General features: G+C 50.7%; 1 protein-coding gene across 1 annotated transcript in view; it reads right to left on the bottom strand.

Moving 5' to 3' along the window:
* Nucleotides 1–16,291, bottom strand: part of PLXNA4 (plexin A4) — a 358,299-nt gene extending 342,008 nt beyond the window's left edge. Inside the window, exon 1 of the mRNA XM_006755978.2 lies at nt 15,025–16,291. Within this exon, the coding sequence (XP_006756041.1) occupies nt 15,025–16,209 (1,185 nt within the window). The 5' untranslated portion in view covers nt 16,210–16,291. The remainder of the gene's footprint in view (nt 1–15,024) is intronic.
* Between the last annotated feature and the right edge of the window lie 7,118 nt (nt 16,292–23,409).

The following is a 23,409-nucleotide window of genomic DNA, read 5'->3' as shown; positions in this document are numbered from 1 at the left end:
TGGAGAGTTAGGAAGATCAATACATGGATGGCAAGGCTATGACAAAGACATGTACAGACCGTAGGTTCAGGAAAGGGGAAACTGGAGGAATGGAAAGTTTGTTAATGAACTCAACAAGCCACTGTAGAGCCTCACACTGCCCAATCTCAGACTCCCTGTTTCTTTCAGAGCCCTGGCCTTGTCATCCCTACACCAGCATTTCCCAAGTATCTTCAGTGGAACCCAAACCCCCAAGATGTTCTATCACAAAAGCGTTCCTTGGGCACATAATTTTGATAAACAGTACATTCTAACACCACGTCAGGCATTCACAATGATTAGTTACAGGAAAGGTATGAAGTATTTTTAAGAAGAAATATGTTTAATATTCTCTAATCCTTTCCCGAACATTTTATTCCCTAAACCATGTTAGACTGGAACACCTATTAGCATTCCTCAAAGAGAATATTCCCTGGATATCCCATGGCACACACTGACCCAACTCTTGCTCCTGGCTACTGGGCAATTTCAGGACTCAGGGAACCAACAGGAAAGGCTTCGGGCTGGTTTCCTTCCCAGTGTTTCAGCTGCATTCCCCCTGTTTTATTCCAGGCCTCCAGGTCCCCACGTAAGCAGAGGGTCCCAGCTGGGATCGGACTTACTGGAGAGTGTGAGGACTGACTACAGCTGGTGAGGAGGCCCCACGCCCCAGCAAGCAGCTTTGGTTTGGCATAGACTCCCCTGGGCGCTAGGAGCCTACGCTGGATTTTCCCCTTTCTGGGGAGAACTGTGTGGTCTTAGAAGAGTTTTTCCATATTCTGTTCTTTTATTTTCCGCTCTATAAAGATAGAAGAAACAACCCCTGCTTTTTGATGGGCTTCCATAAAGCCTATAGAGCTCATGCCTGTAAACGTTTTTGGACTTTTCAGAAAAATGAATAAAATAAAATACAAGGTGTCACTTTTTTAAAGGCCTCAGTCCAGCCAAAGGAGAGGCATCTGGAGAACTGGCAGGCAGGCTCTTGCCAGGAGCTGTGTGACCATGGCCAACTCTGAGCTGTTCAGAGCTGCGGGGCCCTCGGCTCCCTCCCAGAAGAAGGGGGACAGGCATTGTCCATCTTGGGGAAGACACGTGCTGCATCTCAATCCTCTCTCTGCCATCTCCCCTTCTTCTTATCGTGGTGGTGGTTGGAGTGGCAGTCAAACCAGGGAGGGTGAGCCTGGGCCGGCCTAGCAGGCTCTGTGCATTGAAGGCTGAGGGCGTGCTAGGAACCCTCATGGCCTTGTGTGCTCCTGTTCTTGAAGAAGACTCATCCCCAACTTTCTCAACCCTGAACTGGGCGGCAGGGACCTCTGGCATCAGCAAATGTGCCTTGCCCATCATGACCCATCTTCTAAATAGATGAGGCTGGATGACTAGTTGCCCTGCACAGGGGAAAACCGAGTCAGGGAGCAAAGCAGCCCATGTTTCCCAGTCTCCCACCACCCCTGGCACAAACATGTACCTCACTGGCCCAGGATTGCATTTCTGAGTGGTTGGTTACTGAAAACCATTCTTCCCCCGGGCTGGGCAGGACACAAATAAATAAACAACCACCTACAAGGAGGCAGAATGCATTTGAGCACCTGCATCTTTGAATCATTGGCTGCTCAGAGGCAGGAAGTCAGGGACCTGTGAGTTCCTGCTGCGTTGGCACCGGGCATGGCAAGGGGCTGGGAGAGGGATGTTTTCATCAGAAGGAAGTGAGGACAGCTCAGCCAGTCAGCCTGGCAGCCCGGGCTCTGCCGTCTTCAGTTCCTAACAACTCCCTTCGAGGCCCGCCAGGAGCCAGATCTCAGTCTCCTCACCGATAGCAGATGGTCATCTCCTCCCAACTGCCTACCTCCGGTGTCATCACCAGGTTCTAAAGACTGCTGGGGCTCCTAATGTGGGGATTGCATTCCAGGGACAATGGTGGCTTTCTCCCCAGGCTCCCCTATGCCAAGCAATAAAAAGGTGATTGGGGCCTTTGACAGGTGCAGCCCAGATCTGCATGGCTGCTGAGGGCCCTCAGCTGTGGCATGAGGTGATCTTACTGTTTCCTCAAAGCCGTGGCAGTGGGGAGGGAGTTTTAGAACTGAAGTAGTAGAAAGCACATAGGTCTCGGGTTCCATAGCAGCTCAGCAGCTTCTCAACTAGCCAGCTTGGCATAGGCCTCTCCTGTTCTCTGATTCTCATTTTCCTTGCCTACAAAATTGCAAGACAGGACTGTCGTGAGGTCTAAGTGAGGTAGTAGGTGTGAAGGCACCTGATAAACAGGAAAGCATGTCATCAATGCAAGCTGGTATTTCACATTAATGTTTTCAATGGAAATCCTGCCTGGAACAGGGGTCTCATGGCAGCTGGAAATGGTCCTCATGCGCCTCCTGACTAGAGCATGGCTCTCCATGGACACAACCCGCCAGGTCTGAGCTACAGCTGCAGGAAAATGACAGCACCGGGAGGAGAAGGCAGAGCGTCCCATGGGCCCACAGACTCAAGGAGGCCAAGGTATAGGGAGCAGAGGCCAGGACAGGGGGGCCCTAGAAGGGAAGGCTAATTGGAGAAAGCTTCCACAGGTGAGGGCTGGCATGGATTCCTGAGCACCCTGAGCAAGCAGGAGGATAGTGTCTGCTCCAGCCCTGGCTGAGCTCTCCCCTGGGCCCCATTAACAGCAAGATTAGAGCAGCGGCTAGAGGAGCCAGGAAGGGACTCACCTCGGCTATAATCAGGAGCCCAGCCTCGCCTGCAGGCCCACATCGCAATCGTCCCTCCCACCACACCACAAATAGCCATGAGTGAGCTGTGGCCACTGTTATAATGACTGTTTATTGGAGAGCAACTTCATTCTTACAAAGGAAAGAAATAGGGTCTGTTTCATGGGAATATATGTGGTACCTACTTGGGCAACTCTGTGAAGAGATATTGAAGTCTTAGGGCCACACCCTTCAGGGTCCCTCTACCCCAATCAGGAGGATACCAGATCTGCTTTCCACAAATATCCTCATGGGATACATGGGCTGTAAATTAAGACTGGTGACCCACTGGATTCCAGGGTACCATGTTTTATGTATCTTTGTACCCTTGGCTTAGTTGCAAGTTCATAGTAGGTTAAAACATATGTGTTAAATGAATGGATGGATAGATGACTAAATAAAAGCCTGACTTTCACAATGGCTAACACTTTGGAATTAGAACCAAAATGCTTAGGTTTGAATCCCAGTTCTACCACTTACTGCTGTGTGACCTTGGGTAACTTATTTAAGCTCTCTGTGCCTCAGTTTCTCATGGGTAGAATGGGATAGTAATACCAGTATATACTGCTATGAGGAGTAAATGGGTTAGTACATGTAGGACAATGTCTGGCATTTCATAAGGGTTATGGGAGTGTTCAAACTTACTACTGTTTGTCATTGACAATTCACACAACCTTGGTGAGTTGGCATCTGGGGAAATTCATCACATCTACCTCAGATAGGTATTATCAAGATGAAATAGCAAAGGTGGAACTTCCTACAGATCTATCAGATCAATGAGGTTGAAGGGAAGAGCAGAGGAATGGTCTAAAATCCAGAAGATTTAGCACTATTCATTAGAAATGCAAATTCTTGGGCCCTACTCAGACCTACTGGATCAGAAACACTGGGGTGGGGCTCAGAGATCTGCATCTTAACACCCTCCCAAGTGATTCTGCTGCACGCTAACATTGGAGAAGCTCTGGTCAGGTTCACCATGGAGGTGAACTGAGGTCATGAATGACAGGTGACAAGCATTCCCTCTCTGGAGTAGGACCCACTGGACCAGGATGTGGAGAGGCCCATAGCGGCTTCTCCCAGGGCTTCCTTGAGGAGTAGGGGTGGAGGTGGCATGAGAGCCAGAACTGGCACTCCGAATTGCAATCTAACAGCTCACCGTGCTTCCCTTGCACACAGCGGCAAAGGTTACTGTGCAATTACGTGTCGCCACATACAAATGACAGAGCAGTTACGGTTACTTTACCAATTACAGGGAAATTGCTCCCACTCTGCAGAGACTAGCACTCTGAAAAGCTCTATCATCTCCACGGAAAGGGGATTTTAAATGCTGTCAGTATCCTTTCTCCGGTAGTGGCCCATGCTCCAGGGTGGAGCTACAAAGCAGCCACCTGAGAACCCCAGAAGTGTCTGGTGGTCTCTGCAAAGACTCTTGGGGAAGGGCTGAAGAAGGGGGCAGACCTGGGGGACCACAGGGACATCTCCTCTGGAGCCCTCTGAATCATCTCCTAACCCTATGCCCCCCGCCCCCCAACTCACACATAAAAACCACCATCACGCTGACACCATGCCACTGCATCCTGAAGGCCAAAGGTGATGAGGAGGCATGCAGACCTGACCCTGAAATCACCCCTCACCCCAGCTAGCACGGCCTCTGGGGTGGCTCCTAATGACCCCTCCCCTGCCAAGTGGAGCTGTTTTAGCCCAACCTGGGTTGTCCCACCTTTGCAGAAACCCACAGTGAGTCCTTATTATGGAAAGGTCAAAAATAGGCCAGAGCTCAGTGGTCCAAACACAGTGCTAATGAGTTAGGGTCACCAGGTCCAGCCCCCTGTGGACCAATTAGCTCAGTTCTCAGACACAGTCTCTTCCACATCCACAGGCTGCCCCTCATACCCGAGGCATCACTATTTACAAATATCCCAAACTAATCCACAGGAGACCAACTGGGTGAGCCAGCGGGTATAGACCACGCAGCTGACTCCTCCAACCGAGAGGCAGCTGCCGGCTGCTCTGGGCCAGCAGCAGCAGTCTCTGAGCCCAGAACAGAAAATTCAACATTGGACCTGGTCCTCCCATTGCTCATGGGCAGCTCCTGGTCCAGCAGAGAGGAGTCCTTCCATCGGGGAGCAAGCCAGCACTCCTGCCCTCCCTGAAGGCAAAAGTAGCATCCAGCCCCATGCACAGGAGTCCTGAGCACCCCATAGCCACCCCAAAGCTGGAAGGCCAGACCATTAGACAGGGGAAGAAGGCCTCAAAGATTGGCTCAAGCTCACCCACTGTGGGGCCTTCAGTTAGGCCTTGTCCATCAAACTTTTGGTCTATTATGCTATTGGAACTCCTGTTTCTATTAGGGGTAACTGAGGCACTAAATGAAGTCAACATTATTTGCTGTTCCTCTCTCATTAATTTATTTAAAAACAATTAGGACAGACCTACTAAGCACCAAGCAGTAGGAGAGGACCCAAAAATACAGAGATGAAATATTTTAGTTTCTCCTTTTTCCTAGTCTGGGAGACAGACCTGGGCCAAGATCAGACACACATCAGTAACAGACCCGGTGTTGGGCATACAGAGGGCAGCCTCCCCTCCTCCCCCTCTCCCGCCTGGGGAGCAGCAGGGCTCTGTGGGCGCACTTCTGAGCTCTCTGCCCAGTATAGTACATGGCCACTCTCTCACACATTGTGTTATTCCCCAGAAGGAAAATGACTCAGGATCTTAACCCATCAGTCCATTTACAGAAGAGGAAATTGAGGCCTAGAGAGTGAAATGATGTCCCCCTCACCTGCCTGGGAGCTATCAAGTTGTGAGAAAATAGGTACCAGAACCCCAAATTTCCAGTCCAGAAGGAAAAACTGATCTTATGAAGGGGATTCCACTGGGGTTGCGAGAGGGTGGCCCCAAAGAAACCTATTCCAGTATCAGGGAAACCCATTCTCAGGATCAGAGACTGCACAGAAGAGTCAGGCCTCTACTTCCACCCCTGCTGTCCAGGGGGAGTGCTTGACCTCCGTGACCTCTGGAAGGAACTAACTCTCCCCTGCGAGGAGGCCCTCAGGAGCAATCGTGAGAGCTGGCTTTCCTCCCTCCCTTCCTGGGCCCATCTGTCCCAAGGGAAAGTGAGAGATGGAGCTTTGGAAAGAAATACAATTTAGGAGAAAAAAAGAGAGGGAAACCCACAAGGCACCTGCGAGGCACCTGCTGACCTGGACAAGAGAAAGTCTTTAGATTCTTCATGCTCAGCAGCCCTCAATTTCTTCCCGTTAATTAATTACACTTCACACACACAGGAGCTGACCATCGCAGACCTCCACTGGGAATGGGAAATCAGTGGGATTTCTCTCTAAACCGAGATACGGATCAGATCAGCGGTGGAGTCTCTACACAGACTCCAATTGTAAGCTCTGCAGAACAGGGAGATAGTGATCACCCACTTATTGGGGCCATATCTCAAACATGACCGCTGACCCCTAGGTGCTCATGAATGCAGGAGGCCTGATGCCCACAGATGACCCTCCAGGGGAAGAGGTCAGCAGGGAGAGGCCTCAGAGAGGCAGCAACATCTTGGGGAGGAGGCTCTCATCAGAAAGCCTCTTACTTCATAAAACAGTCCCATGTGCATGAGTGCTAATTCTGTAGCAAAGAAATAAAATAAAACTATACGGTCCCCTAATGGCTTTACCGCTCTGCATAAACCTCCCTTTCCCTTTTATGAGCCCCCATCCTCCCCATGGCCCACGCTGATCCCACGCTGAACTCTCCTGAGAGCCGGGGCAGTCCTGTGATAGGTGCCGGTTGGTCCTGCACCGGGCTGTGAGCACAGCCACAAACGTGAACACGGGAATGAGGCCTCCCCCACTTCGTTACTAACACATTATCTCAGGAGGATTCTACATTGCGTCTTTTTCAATGAGATTGTAGGTAAATAAATGTGTACAGAGAAAGAGAGGGGAAGCCCAGGTCTGTCTCCCATAATAGACCAAAGCACAGCCTCCATAGCCTAGACCAGCCGTGGGCAAACTAAGGCCCGCGGGCCGGATCCGGCCTGTTTGAAATGAATAAAACTATTGAAAAAAAAGACCGTACCCTTTTATGTAATGATGTTTACTTTGAATTTATATTAGTTCACACAAACACTCCATCCATGCTTTTCTTCCGGCCCTCCGGTCCAGTTTAAGAACCCATTGTGGCCCTTGAGTCAAAAAGTTTGCCCACCCCTGGCCTAGACACACGCTTCTGGAGGGGCTTCATAAAAAGTGTCTCAAGGATGGAAAACAACCCAACAAATTACACCAACATTCCCAAGAGCACGTGCCTGGTTTCTAAGCATCACAAATATGGCTGACACCTACATACAGAAGGTCATGGTGCTTTAAGAGCTCCGTGTGTGTGTGTGTGTGTGTGTGTGTGTGTGTGTGTGTGTATTCTAAGGCAAACAGCCATTGAAGGAATTCATTTAACTACCTATTGAACCATGGAAGCGGTTTGCTAAAAGCAACCCTATTTACATACTCATTTTGATAATTCTATGTGTTTTGAAACTGTTTGTGGCCCAATCCCAACAGATACCTACGTGGCCTTTCACTCATCACAATAACAACCTACCCTTCTAACAGGAAACTAATGCCATAAGTTGAGCTGTTTACCCAGGGGAGGGGCATTCACCAAGCGCACTCTCTGCAGGCCTGTCTGTGACCAACAGTGAGCTGAGGCAATTCCCCCCTTCCCCGCCCCAGGAGCTGCTGAGCAGAGCGGTCACAAAGCAGCTCCAACTCAGGATCCCAGGGTTGATCCCATGACCTTCTCGTCCTCATCAGCTCAGCTGCTGAGAGCCCCACATTCCCCACTCTGACGAGCAGAGCGGGCCAAGACACCATGACCAGTGCAGTAGGCTGGCCAAGCAAGAGCATCGGGAACCAACTCCACCAGCCCAGTTCTGCAGATGGCCACGACGCTGGAACTAGTCCAGTGGCCAAGCCTGGACCATGGGCACTACCAGGGATGGCACTGGGAAGAGCACCAAGTAAAACCCACTGGGGTTCTGCCCTTCTCCTTTGGTATCTAAGCTTCAACGGTCCACAGTGGCCATCAGTTAAGGGCAAAGAAATCCCACATGGCCCATCAGTCCCACGTTCCCACTCCCCTCCCAGTCTCCAGCAGACAACCTCGGCCGCCGCTAGGACTGTAATTGGAGTGGGGCATGCCACGATGATTGAGTTTGTGTGTTTTCTGGCGGGCGCTGGGAAGCACTGGCCCGCTCGCCAGGCTGAATTATGGGGTAGGTCATTCCCTTGTTAGTGCGAATAAATTTTATTAGCCCCACTCTCGTCGCTGAGTATCTTCCCCTCTTGCTCCTCAGGCCCGTGTGTGAGTCTGGATAATGCTGCCTGCATGTGGGATAAATCAGCCGAACAAATGCCATTATATTTTGGAACACTGACAGAGACGCAGTAATGACACCCAGACCAGGGGAAGATGTGGCCGTTCTTCTCTCCCGCTGATCCCATTTCTTATGCGTGGACAGCATGTAGGGCCCATCCATTAGGGTGGAAATGTACATTGAGCGTCTGAAGGGATAACTCCCTTCATTGTCTTTTTCCCCTCTCCACTAACTTTGTTAATGAAAAGTAGCAAGTGCCCTGTGCCCATGTCTGGTCATTCCCTTCAGTCTTGCAAAAACGAAGGGATGCTAAAGGCAACAGCAGGGAGAATCTGGCCTGAAATGTGTCCTCTCCTCCAAATGCCTCCGCTTGGCATCTACCACGCGTGCCCGATGGGAAGGGAGACAAATGGGCACATTCCAGGCCTGAGATACTGAGCATAACATCTGGGTGAGGCACAGCGCAAATATCTCTAAATCAGATACCAGTGGAGAAAAGATATAAGCATGAAATCACAACAATATTATTAAGTCCCTTTCTATCCCATGCTGTGCTTATTATAACCAAAGGAGAATATACAGACGGTGCTACGAAGCTGTTTAAGTGTCCTGCAGATAGAAGGTGCTGGGTGTCTATCATTATTTATGAATGTCTATGTATTTCTCTTTCCATAGGAGTCCCGGCATACTTTATTAAAGGGGATATTATTGTATCACCTCCTTCTTGAAAATGACATGTGTCATTCAAAGCAAAGGGGAAGCTGCTCCCAGCCTAGTGACATCTCAGGGGGTTGGGACTGGCTCAGAACCAAGGTCCAAACTCTCAGACCAGGTTCCAGGCCAAGACGCCACCCTGTGAGGATGGCTGGAATTGAAGGAAAGGTCCAGAAATGCTGTTGCTGATTGAATGAGAGGCTCAACTGCCAATTTGGGGAGAGATCGCACACTGTGTGGGGTGTTTGCACGTGCATGGGTGCAAGTGGGAGAGAGATCTCCTGCATTAGCTGCTGCATGTGATGTGGAGGTGCGAGGGAGACTGAATCACAGACAGAGAGAGCTAGAGGGAGCCTACGAGATGAGAGGGCGCAGAGTATGAATGTAAAGAGACAGTGAAACACAGCAGACAGACAGAAAGGAGAGGGAAGACAGACACCATGAGAAACTGAGTCAGTATCCATACAGACAGAATGTGTGTACACACACGAGTGTTTTGTAGGTGTGCACACTTCCATGTCAGGGTTAATGAAGTAGATGTCTCGGCATTAGGACACAGCACTGCACGGCCCCACATCCCGACACGTCACTCAGTAAATCCCACACTGAGGTCTCTTGGCAGTTCTCTGTGTTAGCATTCTGCATATGGGATTCCTGGGTCTTGACACTCTCCCTGATGACCCGATGGGCTCCAGGGTGGCATCATGGGAGGACACCTCCAGCTGAGGAGGCCAACCTCAAGCCCCTTTCTCTCATTCGGCCCAGGATACCACCCAGGCTGCAGCTACCATCCTGTACCGCAAGGCACCATGCATACTTGCCTGGCATGTGACTTTCACTGCAAATCCTGATGGCCAAACAGGGAGGTAAGTGGGTGTGCTTTTTGCCTGAATACCTAGGGCAGAAGCCATCTCCAGGGGAGAGGGGAAAGACTTGATTCTCTAAAGCATCAGGCTATGATAAGGCAGCCCCCAAATGCTAAACTGCAAGTCAGGAGTACAGGCGTCAGTGGGCTGTGAGGGGTAAGTGCTTGGGCTGATGTGAAAGGAGCTTGGTGGCTTGGTGATGTGTGCTCTCATAGGGACCTGAGCGTGAAATAGGGCATGCATGTTTAGTGTGCCACAGTGTGTGTGTGTGTGCGTGTGTGTGTGCATAGAAATGTAGTGGACATAGAAAGGACTGGGGCAGCACGAGGGGGAGTTCCTGGTCTGTGACAGGACTGTGGCTGAGCAGAAAGAGAAACCTTGCTCAGAGCCATAAACAACAGGATACACCCATCTACTCAGAGCTGCCCTTCCTGCCAACAGGGAAAGAAAACACCCAAGCAGACTGGCAGAGACCAGCACCCGGAGCCTGGGGTGACCGCCTGCCCATTCCGGATGCTCACTCTCGTGGAGTTTCAGGATCCTAGGCGCCAGACGAACCTGAGTGACCGACCAGGCTGGGACGGGGGGCCAGCCTGAATCCAGGGGGATGACCTGGTCCCCTCCCAGGGCACTGTGCCTGAGAAACAATAAATATAAGTGTCGGAGTGACAGCACCATGCATGGGTTCTTCTCCTTCACTGCTCCTCACTGTTGGGCATGAACTGGAGCTTGGGGAGCAGCATAAAGAGCTCAGCCCCATGCCTCTGTGCACCTGGTGGGACTGGCTGGGCTGGCAGGCAACCTCCAAAGTCAGATAGGCACTTGGTCTCACAGTGGTTTCCCACAGGGAGAAAGGTGAGAGGCTTTTCTAGTTCTTGCAGTGTGGGGAGTCCCATAAGCACTTAATGCTCTGGTGCCCAGGGTTGCAAATGACCTGCGATGCCCAGGCAGTGAACTGTCCCACTCGGGGTGCCACCAGCACACCACTGAGAAACACCAGTGGGAAAAGCAACCGGCTGAGAATTAGGATGGACAGCAGGTTCTCGTCTACCAATCACATGACCGTGAGTGAAGGCTGTGACTTCTCTGTTGCTCCATTTCCTCACCTAGAGAGGAAAGCTGCCCTTTCTACCATCCTGGGCACTGCTGAAAGGACGAAGGAGGTGATGAACCCCTTTGTAAATGTCAAGCACCATGCACACCCCTGCAGTGGGATTATCCAGCTGCCACTCTCTGCTCCCACTTACGGGCTTGGCAGGTGTGAGGCAAAGATTCTGGGTAAGAGTTTCTGCCCCCAAAGACCTACATTTCCGGTTAGAAGGTCACTCTAAGTGCAAGTCTTGAGGGGAAGATTAAGAAGCTGGTTTCTGCATCATCCAGCCTCATCTGCATGACAGTCACTCACTCCCAGGACCACAGTCATTGTTCCCACCACATAGACCATGACAACCTGCGTGGGTGCATCTCAGTCTTGGACTCTTGGGCTCCTGGAGACCAATATCATTTCATGATTCTTGGCATCCACCAGGTATGAGTACATGGCCAAAGGCCTAATAAATGCTTCATCCCCTCATCCATTCATTCATCCATTTGGAGACTGAGGTTGGTTTTCTGTGAGGTTATCCCAGAAGGCTGGAAAAAGGTTGAGGAGGAACAGATAGCCATGCCTGGGGGACTTTGGGATGCCCAGCCACGTGGTCCATGTGGTAAGCAATTACCTTGGCCCAGCCTGGCTGCCAACTCCAGGTCAGGGGTGTCAGAGCTCCCAAGAAAGCTCTGGGAGCTGTCACCTTGGCCTGTTTGGGGTCCTGGCACATGACAGAAGCTATGGGCTATGTATGGGCTCCTCACCCCAAAGGTTCCCCACAGGACCAAGAAACACGGGACTGCTTCCCCAGCCTCTACACCCAACGCCCACTCAGGGATTTGCTTTGGCAGCAGGCATTGACATTCAAAGTGACAGTCCCAGGAGGAGGCCCTGCCCTTAACTCTGAGGTGGGCTCAGCCAGCCTTCCTGATTCACCTGAAATAAAAACAGGGAACTCTCTGGGAACCTGCAGAACGAGGCTCCAGCCTCACAGTCCAAGGCTTCTCCCCCGCCTGGTCCCCAGGCTGTGGCCCACCACACAGCTCCAAGAACGCCCCATGGCATGGCAGGCCAAGCCACACAGGTATTCTCTCCCAGCTCCACCCATCATCCCTGCACATAATCAAAGGGCAGTGGAGACCTAGTGAAGGGTTGAGGGGCCCCAGGGCTTACACTGCTCCCTTCTCTGAGTTTTGGAGGCATGCTTTCAGGGAAGGAGTGTGGGTCCCAGGAAATGGGAGGGATCGAAGAGCCTGAAGGACATCCCTGGGTACACATTCTAGCTTAGGGAACTCTAACAACAGGAGCGGGATAGGGGGGGAGTGAACCACTAATCACACCCCCTTTGCAAGCTCTGAGTTGTGACTATGATAAAACCCATAGGAGACCCCGACCCTGCAAAACACAAGTCCTAAAAGCCAACCTCCGGGGCCATCCTTCTACAGCTGACCTGCCACCGGAGGAGGCCATCTGAGATGGGTTCCATTTTGCAAGCCTCAAGGGAATCTTGGACTGGGAGACAAAGAAACTTCAGGGTCCACCTGATCCATCCCTGCCTCCAGGCAGGAGGGAAAAGGGGGAGGGACCTAACAGCTGTGGGGATGGGTGAAGGAAAGGCTGTGTTTGCCAACAGTGTGCCAACAAGGGTTCCTCAGTGGGACGCTGGGGAGCCTGGCCTGGCTAGTGGCACGTGAAACATGTATGGTCTCAGCTGAGGCCAAATGAATTGCAGCTGAGCGCTCCAGAGCACAGTAACCTGAGGATCGGCCGAATCAAAAGAAACTGATACCGCGCGTTAAAAGCCGGCGTGACCTTTCAGACTGGCTGGGGAGACAGCCCGGCCCTGTGCGCAGTTTCTGGCCTCCTCCTTTCTGCTCTCAGCCCTGAACTTGCCTCTCACTTGAAAGGGCTAATTAAAGCCAAAGAAAAATCAAAAGCCTGTTATCTGGCTCCACTACTCCAGTCCTGGCATTAGCCTGTCTTGCAAAGCTGTTTCCCTCTGTTCTCTCCAAGGCCACCACGGTGTGGGGACCTGCAGCTCTGCAGACATCCACGATGAACTTGACTTTTTATATTGTGGCAGGGAGCAAAGATGGGGCATACTCCTGCCCATGGGAAGCCAGGCTGACCCCTGCAGCTGGTTTTACTCCCCAAAAGCCAGTTTAAGCAAGTTCTTTACAAACGAACGTCTACAGAAAAAATAGCCAACCCCTCTGACCTCAAAAGAACTAGTTCAGTAAGCACACAGCATAAACGTACCATTTTCTAACCTAGAACACATGTGTGCATGCTCATGACGGTATTTATTGTATATGTGCACACATGTGTTTGTACATATGTGTCCATATGGATATGTGCAAATGTGGTGCTAGGAGAGGAAAGAGGATTATCCTCAAGGGTCGGCCATTCCCCCGCAAGATGTCTGACCTTGGACAATTCATTCACTCGGTTGGGCTGTGGAATGAAAGTTTAGACCACAGGATCTCTAAGATCTGTGTCCATGCCAACATTCTAATGCATCTCCCGGGAACTATGTCTGAGTGTGTAATAAACTTATACACAGCCCAGCATCTGGACTGTCATTCATTGCCCTCATTTAGGAGCAGTCCATGGCTCCTCAAGTTCATAAGCCTGTTTTACAGACTCTCCTGAGTGGGTTAGCTACTGCCCCAAACCAGAGACTCCTAAGGATATGTTACCTGCTAGGGCTCAGCAGATACAGAAGGGTCGCCTCGATTCTCTGGCCTGGCCATGGCTGTCAATTGTTGCTGCCTTCTTTGGCCCATAGAACCTCTCCCATTTCCTTTGTGACACTAGGGGTGTCCTGGATTTCAGGGCCTCCAAGGAGGAATGGCATCTTTTAGTTTCAGCCCAGGCACCTGGAAAACTCACCCCTGGAAAGCAGTCTAAGCCTACATGTTAGGGCACCAAAGGCCAAATTTTGCCGAGTTTTTCCTTTCTCCTCCCTCTCCTCTACCCACCCCAAATCCCAGTGACTAGAGACACATGCTGGGGGGAGTGGGTGCCCGTGCCCTCTGAGATCAGCTTGGCAAGTGGTATGAAGGGGAACTTAACTTTTAAATAAACCCAGATGCATTTCCTAATACGGAATTCCACCGTAGTGTGACTAGACATCAGGATCCCATTGATGCAAACGCACACTTCCACCTGATGGGTGAACTTTCCTTTCCTCATTAAGATTACAGGATAGATTTTCTCCAACTAGGTTCATAACTTTTTAATGGGACCATAAAGAGAAAAATGGGAAGGAGAGTGATAGGGGGCATAGGTGATGTTAATAGCTGAGCCATACAACTCAGTTGAAAAATGATTTAGAAAAACATTGGGCCATTGGAAAGGTGAACAGAAGTCCAGCCACAGAAAGACAGATGCTTTTCATGTTGGGTCACAAGTGGGTGAGGCTGTGTCACCAGTTGCCCCTGTGATCACCCAGCAAGGCAGCAGCCTGAGGTCCGGTCTGCGCCTCAGGCCCTCAGACCCCAGGACGGCCTCCTACACCAACTCTCCCTTCCCCCTTCCTCCAGTTCCCCCAGCACAACTGTCACTCAGAGCTCTTCCTGGGCTGCCCCCTGACTTTGTAGCAAGTCTCTTGTGGAGCTGTGGGCACTGAAGACGCTTAACAAATACAGTTTTCTCAGCAAGTCCTGCCTTCCCCTTTATGTTCGCTGGACTCTCACCCTACTCTGCTCTCATTGTTCATTTTCTAAAGATGTGCAGGGGCTGAGATCATAGCGCCCCTGGAATTCCCCATCCATCTCAAATGCAGAATGACTGACACCATTGCTCCCAGTAATGGTTAATTCTCAGCTTCCAGGGAAGTGATTCACTGGCGTGGTTGGTAAGAAAGTGGGCACTCACCTTGTCCTACAGTACATGGTAACTGGCCTTCAACCATGCCTGGTGCACGTGTTAACATGTAAGTAACATAATCCCGCCTATCCCTAGCACTCCCTCCAATAACCAGTAGAGAAAAGTGCCCTGATAGGAAATCTACATTTTCACTCCAGCTCTGACTTTTACAAGCTCAGTTGCATAGTCACAGCAGGTTTGAGCTGGTGAGGATCTGAGTCCAGTGAGACCCAGAGATGGGATATACTTGTCCCTTCTGCTAAATGGCCTGGATGATTCATACCCCTCAAAGGCCATAGGCTAGGGTCCTCCCTCCACACCGCATCACCCCAGTCCCCAGGCCCTCCCTTGACTCACCGCGCTGCTGCAGGGGATGTCCTTCACCTTGAGCCAGGCCAGGTCCAGCGTGCCCTCGCCCCGGTAGCAGGACTGGAGCCGGTCCTTAATGCGGTCATTGATCTGCTTCAAGATGAAGATGCAGAGGGCCGACTCATCCAGGGATTTCATCTTCCTCTTCTGGCCCTTGGAGAAGACAGTGAAGAGGAGGTCGTCCTCTGGACGGACTCCGAGGGTCTGGGCGAGCACGGCGCCGGCTTTGGACAGGTAGGCAGCCTGAAGCAAGCGGTACTCCACGCCGCTGCGCTCACAGCCGATGGGCACCTCCACGTAGGAGTTGAAGGCGGTGTCCTCCTTGCAGAGCCTCACGAGCTTGGATGTATAAACCTGCTCCTTCGTGGTGGAGCCCGGGGGAGACACCATCTCAGGCTGAAGGGTCAAAAAGTAGACAAAGTTGCCACTGCTGAAGCCATAGACGTAGTAGATGTCGAAGTCCGGGATGACAGTGAAGGTATCTGAAGGGATCTTAATCATGGAGGCCACAAACTCATCGTGGAAGACATACGCGAACATGCCGTCCGCTTCTGAGTTCTTAGTCAACTTCCGGCTGGAGATGGTGGGGAAATACTCTGGCTTCCCGTCCACTGCCGTGGCGATGAAGAGCTTGTCGTCCAGGTTGCTGTAGGAGACGATCACGCCAAAGACAGAGCCGCTCTCGTTGACCCCCGACAGGTAGTGCTCCTTCTTGTGGAACGGCTCCCCCAGCTTGAAGAGGTCCTCCAGCCGCAGGAGCTTACAGATGCCTTGATACAGGCTCCCGCACGCAATCAGCCTGTTCTCCTTGTAGTCTATCAGGAGCATCTTGTTCACATTGTTGGTGGTGGTCAGCGGCTCATTGCACGTCTGGACGATGCGGGGCGGGTAACAATTGGGGTTGTCCTCGTCCGGCCCTGTCTGGTGGGTCACCAAGACCTTCAGGTCGCTGGAGAGCTTGTAGATCCGGTTAACGGCCCCCAGGTAAATGTGCCCTGTCCTCCTGTCCACCACCAGGTGGTTGAAGCCCTCCGCTGGCTCCCCGCGAAATGTCACAAAAGACCGCTTCTGGGATGGCGGGGGTGGCTGCCGGGGCAGCAGAGTGGAGGAGCCCATCCCCACCATCAGGAGATGGGACAGCAGGCAAGTCCAGCTCCAGGGCATGGCTCTCATTTCAGACACGGGTCCTCGTGGCACAGTAGCACTGGCGAAGCGTCCTCCTGGGTGGGCCAGGACTCAGGAGTGGAGGGTCCCTGTGAAGAAAAGGAAAGGTGTGATGCTGGATGACAATGACAGCAACTCAGCTTCATTCCATAGCTTGCCAGGGGGGTCCCCAAAGTACTCTGCTCACGCTGAAACAGAGAACTGTACTGGGAGAAGCTAGAGGCCAAGGGACATAGTTTCCATGGCTGTGGGACAGCCAGACCTGGTGACAACAGCCACAGGAGGGCATTTCAGCAATAATAATAATAAAAATAATAGTGATGCTAACAATGATAATAGTGATGAAAATGATGAACGGCCACTGACTGCGGAGTGCCTGACTGTACCGTAACTGTCCAGCACAGTGGTTCTCAACCCTCCTAATGCCGCGACTCTTTAATACAGTTCCTCATGTTGTGGTGACCCCCATCCATAAAATTATTTTCGTTGCTACTTCACAACTGTAATTTTGCTACTGTTATGAATCGTAATGTAAATTTCTGATATGCAGGATGTATTTTCATTGTTACAAATTGAACATAATTAAAGCATAGTGATTAATCACAAAAACAATATGTAATTATATATGTGTTTTCCGATGGTCTTAGGCAACCCCTATGAAAGGGTCGTTCGACCCCCAAAGGGGTTGCTGGACCCGCTAGTCCATCACCTTCCAGAGACAAATCTTAATCTTAAACTGCAAGTTAACAAAACTCTCAGTGCTAGGATCTTCCATCTGCCCCTCCAGATCCTCTCCCCACACTTTTCTGCACCCGGAGGCTGATCTGCATGGAGGTCCAGCTGCGGGCTCCTTGCCCTTGGGCCTGGCGAGGTGCAGCCAGCGGGGAGCATGGGCAGAAGGCTGGAGGAAGGGGGAGAGGACAGGAGGAGTGGAGGTGAGCTGCATGCACTGGCTGTGACCCTTGTCCACAGGTCACACACTGTGCCCTGGTCAGCCTCTCCACCCAGACTCTCTATCTCCAGATTCGGAGAACCACCTGCTGCCCACCCCTGTTTGGTCCTATGGGGCCTCACTATTTCCACCCCTACCACTGTCCTGCCTCTTAAGAGCCACACTTTTGCCAAGATCCCCGGTATTAATCTTTGTTGGAGTGAGTGAGTTTGCATGTACTGTTGCTTGCCAGGACCCTGACTCGGAGACCTCTGAAGTTATTGGTATTGTTATTCCCACTTTATAGCTTGGGAAAGTTCTGTAACTGGCGAAGCTAAAAGTGGTAGAGGTAGATTCAAACCCGGCTGTACAAGTCCATGGCAGATTCTCATCTTCACTAGCAAACCATCTCAGGTTAGCCAGACACAGATGGGGATGTACCCTGCTTCCTGTTTGTACACAGCATAATAGTTCAAACAACACTGTTCATTGACACCTGGCCCTCCAGGTCTGCACCTACTGCAGGGGAAGCTGCTCGTGCGTCCCTCCCCCACAACCTGCTGGACGGACGGTGCATAAGCCCAAATAAAAAGCCCTTCTCACTGCGGCAGTAGCCAGGTCCTCTGGATATACTGCCCGGCTCTGAGCCTCAATGTCCTTTTAATGAGGCAAACCTTGGCCGCCTCCCACAGCGGGCCCTCCTCTCAAAGGTTCTCATGAAAGGGAGTAAACAAATGCTTTGAGAAGTGGTCAGCAGGGATATAAATAAGTAACTCCCCATTGGACAAGACAGCTGTCCATCCTACTGTCTCGTTGATGCCTACCTGAGATGCTTTCTGCATGTGAGCCCAGAGGACAGCTTCATATTCCTTACAGTTGGGGCGAAATCAGGGCAGGATGGCCTACATCGTATTTGGGAGGTGTCTCAGTTTGTGGAATTTGTGTTGTTCACACCCAAACATCTCAAAAACAGGTCACAGGAAGAGGTTAACTGTTGAGCAACTGAAACCCCTCCAGCAAAGAAAGAGCATGAGGTTAGATGGAAACCAAGAGAAGAAAGAAGAAGGCAGACTTGACATTGTTAGCTCAAATCCCAATGAAAACGCAGGTCTTCCAAGGAAGTATCAGAGGAGGACTCTGGCAGACGGTGTACCCCACAACTGACAGCAGTCCTGCATGCTGAGGGCCTTCACTCATCCCTCCATGCGGAAAATGCTTGCTCAGGGCACCCATGAAACATGCCAGACACCATGGAATCCAAGGACGGCTGAGGCTGGACCAGGCACCCACCGCAGGAACCAGAGTTACTCGGATGGTGAAGAGCTAAGTGGCAGGACACAGAGCACTTTGGCAGTTTGCATGAAGAAAGTGACTTCTAACGTGGGGTAGGGAGCATGAGAAGGCTGTAGGAGGCCTTGGGGAGGGGGTGGCATTGGGGCTGAGCCATGAACTTGGAGAGGACATGCAGAGCTGGAAGGGAAAGGCCGCCCTGGAAAGGGGCCAGCATAGCCTATCAAACAGGATGTACACCAGGAAGGGTCTGTCTGGAGAACCCGGTTCCTGAGAATGAGATAGAAACAGGGCTGGAAAGAGAGAGCCATGAGCTTTGTTGGGAATCCCTGCAAGGCTGAGGCTGAAGTGCATGTTATTAAGTAAAGACACTTCAAGGAAAGAGCAAAGGCCCCCAGAAAGGAGACTCCACACTCCTCTCCATTTAGACTCTGCAGAAGGAACTGAGTGTGGAGCTGAGAGCTGTGGGCTCCCTGAGGACAGGGAGGGCCTGCCTTGCTCACTAGTGTGCCCATGGCCCCCGACCAGCACCTGGCACACAGTGGAAGGTCGAGGACTGGCAGAAAGAGAGGCTGGAAGCAAGGAAGAATGTCACTACCTGTGGACCATTTGCCACACTCCAGGCCCCATGCTGGCACATGGACTACCTCACCTCCTTTAGCATCACAGCTCTTCACTGGGGTCAATGCCATTTTACCTGCTTCTCAGGTGAGGAACCTACAGCTCCGCAAAGGCATGTGACTAACAAGGGACAGAGTGTGAATTCAAACCCAGGTTTGTATCACTGCATCTTACTAGCAACATGCAATTCCAGAGCCCCGCATACAGAGTACTTGGAAGCCCATTTTACTTCAGATAAATCCCCAAACACAGAAATCCAGGACATCAGCCAGGAGCATCTCCCTGGCCGCTCTGTAGGTGAAAAGCAAAGCCCCTGGGACCCGCAGGGCAGAACCTGGCAGGTAACACCCATCAGGTGGGCTCTGCTGTTTACCTCTAAAAGCCTCAGTGACTGGAAATCACCTGGCATACATAAGTGCTGAATAAAGGCTCATTGTTGATGAGATTTAAATAAGAGTAAAGGGATTAGGATTATGATATCGACATGGTGCCTATGTACCATCTCAATTAGAGTTCTGAGGGTTCTGGATGGTTCATCTCAAATTGCTGCGCAAATCCAAGCATCAGAGAAAAATCTAAGTTTTTTTATCTGAAAGAGATATTCCAGTTTAATGATCCCCAATTCCTGATATTAGAGACAAGGAAGTTGAGATCCAGAGAAATGAATGACTTGCCAGAGGTCGCATAGTGAGTTCAAGGTGGGGTGGGCTTAAGCTCAGGTCCCTGGACTCCCCGTCCAGTGCTCCTCCCACCACCCACAGCCTCTCTCCTGACTTTATCTGAACCCACTTCGGCATCTGCTCCCTGGTCTTTGGAGGAGCCAGCCCTCTGGGTGCCATCTGCTCTGCTGGCTGGTAGCTCTCAGAACATCGCTGCCAACACCCAAATTATAGCAGGTCCAGGAGCCCTCATTCCAGGGCTAGAGCAGGTGCAGGTCAGGGCTCGACACCAACCCTCGGGAGAGGACTTTCACAGTCTCTATATCAGAAACTGCCAAGCACCCTAGAAAGTGTGCCTGCCGCGCCCCTCCTTACTGTACACACTCACAGACCCACAAGCCAATCACCAATTCTCTGGTTGGTGAGAGGCGAGACGGGGAAGCCTGTAATTATGAATTTACTGAGCAGAAAGGTGCCAGGGCTCATTCTCCATCTTCTATTAGGAACTGAAATGAGACACAGTTATGCATCTCAAACACTTACCGCCCTCATCTGATGCCGAAATCACTGCGCCTGGGAGGGTGGGGGACCCGCAGAAAACAATAACGTGAGATAGGAATAAGCAGCCGCTCGTTTTATACGCCACGAAAGGGACTGATTAGGAAACAGCAGAGAAATGGAAGAGAAGGAAGCAGGCCAGGATGTGGGCTCCAGCCTGCCTCACTGGAGTCCCCACTGGGGGTGACCCAGCCTGCGAGTTGTCCTCCCGCCCCAGCTCCAGGCCCCCTAGCAGAGCGGCCAGGCCCAGGCCCCAGCTGCCTGAGGCTGCTCCATCTCACCAAAGCTGGGGCTTCCTGGGTGGTTTCCACACCAGGACACCAATCCTCGTCAGTGGTGACCCGCCCTAGGAAACCCTCAACCCTGCCCACCAGCTCTCTCTCCAGCTGCCGATTAGCTGGTTTTCAAACAAAGTCTTCGAGGTAGCATTCAGCCCAACCCTGTTTCTTAAAGACAAGCAATGGGACCGAGTCATCTCCAGATTGCCCCCAAAGGACTCACCGAATCAGGGAGCGTGGGAAAGTGGTGAGAAAGCAGCGGAGCTCAGTGGCTGTGAATCAAACCCAAATACACTCCAATTTTCCCTTCTTTGAAATCAGATTTTAATTCTGCATGATCTCAGGGAAGACAGACTCATTTTTAGAAGCTGATCATCATTTTGATTAAAGAAATTGGAGCTGTCTTTGTTTTATGTGGCAGGTTTTGAAGAGCTCAAACTAATTTTCGTGAAATAGCACCATCCTCTCAGATCCCTGATGGTAGAGAAGAAAGTGATGACAGAGTATTTTAATCTGGCAATTACCTCACAGAATTACTTTGGAGTTTACAAGGTGTTTTCATAGACATTACGGTGTTCTGATTTTATTGTTCAGGTTGAAGAGGTATTCCTAAGTATACCTGCTTTACAGATAAGGAAACTGAGGCATGAGCAGGCACAAGTCCTGGCTGAGGTCGCACATAATCATGTGGGGGCTTTGGGAGCTCTCCAAGTCTCCCTTACGTGCCCACAGCGCTTTCTCTGACCTGCTGGACAGAGTGCTAACCCTCAGGACATTTACAATGGAGCAATAAAAGGCTGGGAAAGCATATTCTAAGATGTTTCAAAAAACCATCTCTACAACCCATGACAAATCCAGCAACCAACTGGGTGGCCACACATGCTTTTTAAATGAAATAACATAGAAGAGAAAAATAAGAGCATGTCCTTGAAGATAAGCACAATTTAGTAAGACTTTTGTCTCAGCCATCTGTGTATATGTACATACTGAGTGTGACATAAATGTATTTCTCCCTGTGAGTCATTGTGTTGTTTAATTTTATGTATCAACTTGGCTGAGCCATGGTGTCCAGATATGTGGTCAAACATTATTCTGGATGTCTCTGTGAGAATGTTTTGAATGAGACTAACATTTAAACTGGTGGGCATTGGTGAAGCAGACTCCCCCCTGTAATGCAAGTGAGTGGCATCAAGTCAGTTGAAGATAGAACAGAACAAAGTCCAGCCTCCCCTGAGCAATAGGGGATTCTGCCTACAGACAGCCTTGGACTTGAACTACAACCTGAGCTCTCCTCTGAGTGTCCAGTCCACGGGCCCACCCTGCAGACTTTGGACTTGAAGCCTCCATAATTGCATGACCCAATTCCTTAAAATCTCTCCCCTCACTCCCACCCCACCGTGTGTGTGTGTGTGTGTGTGTGTGTGTGTGTGTGTGTGTGATTTCTGCTTCTCTGAAGAAATCTGACTAATACAGTTATGATAAAAAATAATTTAAAAGACATTGTTAGAGATAGTGGACATCTTTTGTTTTTTGCTACCATACATTTATCCATCCCTTCACACTCTCTCAGCCCAAAAGCTGTATTAACTCTACCCTTTCTCCATGTGTGTACATCTGACCTGGGCCCACACCAATCAGCACAGAGCAGGAGTCAGGCTGGCACATTAATTGGTTCAGGCATAGGTCCCTGGACAAATCAGAATCTCTGTGAGGCAACAAGACTTCGGATGGGAGTGCTAAGGAAAAGTCCCAGCTCTTCCATTGGATGAAACCTTGGCGCGGTTGGGCCTGAAAAATACAGGCCCCATCTTGTAACCATGGGGGTGGGAGGTGGGGAGAGGAGCCTGAAAAGAATGAAGCCAGCATACTGAGCAGCACAGGGCTGAGAGGATGGAGCTCACTGGGTCCCAGTGCCGGTGACGTCATATAGATGTCTAGATCATGTGCACTGAAGCCAGCTCTATGCTTATACTTTCCAATGACATGAGCCAAATTTCCCCCATTGCATAAGCCCACATGGATTCAGTTTTCTGACACCTGTTAATGAAAGAATCCTAACCCATAAAAATCCAGCCATCTAGCCAAAAGAGTAGTGTCTCTCACCACGCCCTCGCTAATAGATTATTGTTTCACAGGAAGAAGTAAGCATGCCAAAGAGATCTCCAAGCCCCTCTGCTCACAGAGATAAATTAGAATTTTGCAAATAGTGAGGCTTTATTCCAGGTGAGCTTTCAGTATGTGTTTTGGGTGTGTCTACTACCTTTCATAACCAAACACAATGTTCCCCTGTCTGCCCAGAATTTGCCTGGAGGGCTGTGCTGGCAGGCCTCCTGAGATGCTCTCCATCTGTTCATGCCTCTGTGTCTTCTGCACAGGTAGCTTACCCACCCCCGCCCCCCGCGCCCAGCCCCCTCATCTAGGGACTCATCCTTCAAATGCGGATGGACTCTGACCCTGGCAGAGGTCTAGGATGGCCCTACTATGTGTTAGTGCAGGAGCCAGTGCCCACCAGAGTCTCACATTTTACAACTCTGTTGTATTTGCACATTAATGCTGTCCCATACGCTCCTGGAGGTCAGAAATTATGTATTTTTGCCCACTATTCTCTCCATTCCCAAGCCAGAGCCTGATACACAGGAAGTATGTGATAAATGTTTGGGAACATATAAATAAATGGATGAATAAATCTATAAAGGAATGAACAATGAGTGACTGAATGATGAATGACTACTCCACAGTGGAGTATATGAGATGGCAGCTGGGATCACCTAGCTGAAGTACAAATTAAATCTTGGTTCTGGGCCACCTAGCTCAAATCAGGACCAAACTGCAACGCTAGTTTTACCCTGCTCTAATCCAGGCCTTATAAGTA

This window comes from Myotis davidii, unplaced genomic scaffold (assembly GCF_000327345.1).
Source record: "Myotis davidii unplaced genomic scaffold, ASM32734v1 scaffold1314, whole genome shotgun sequence".
Lineage (NCBI taxonomy): Eukaryota > Metazoa > Chordata > Mammalia > Chiroptera > Vespertilionidae > Myotis > Myotis davidii.
The sequence above is the reverse complement of the archived record's forward strand: the minus strand, read 5'-3'. Positions and strand labels throughout refer to the sequence as shown.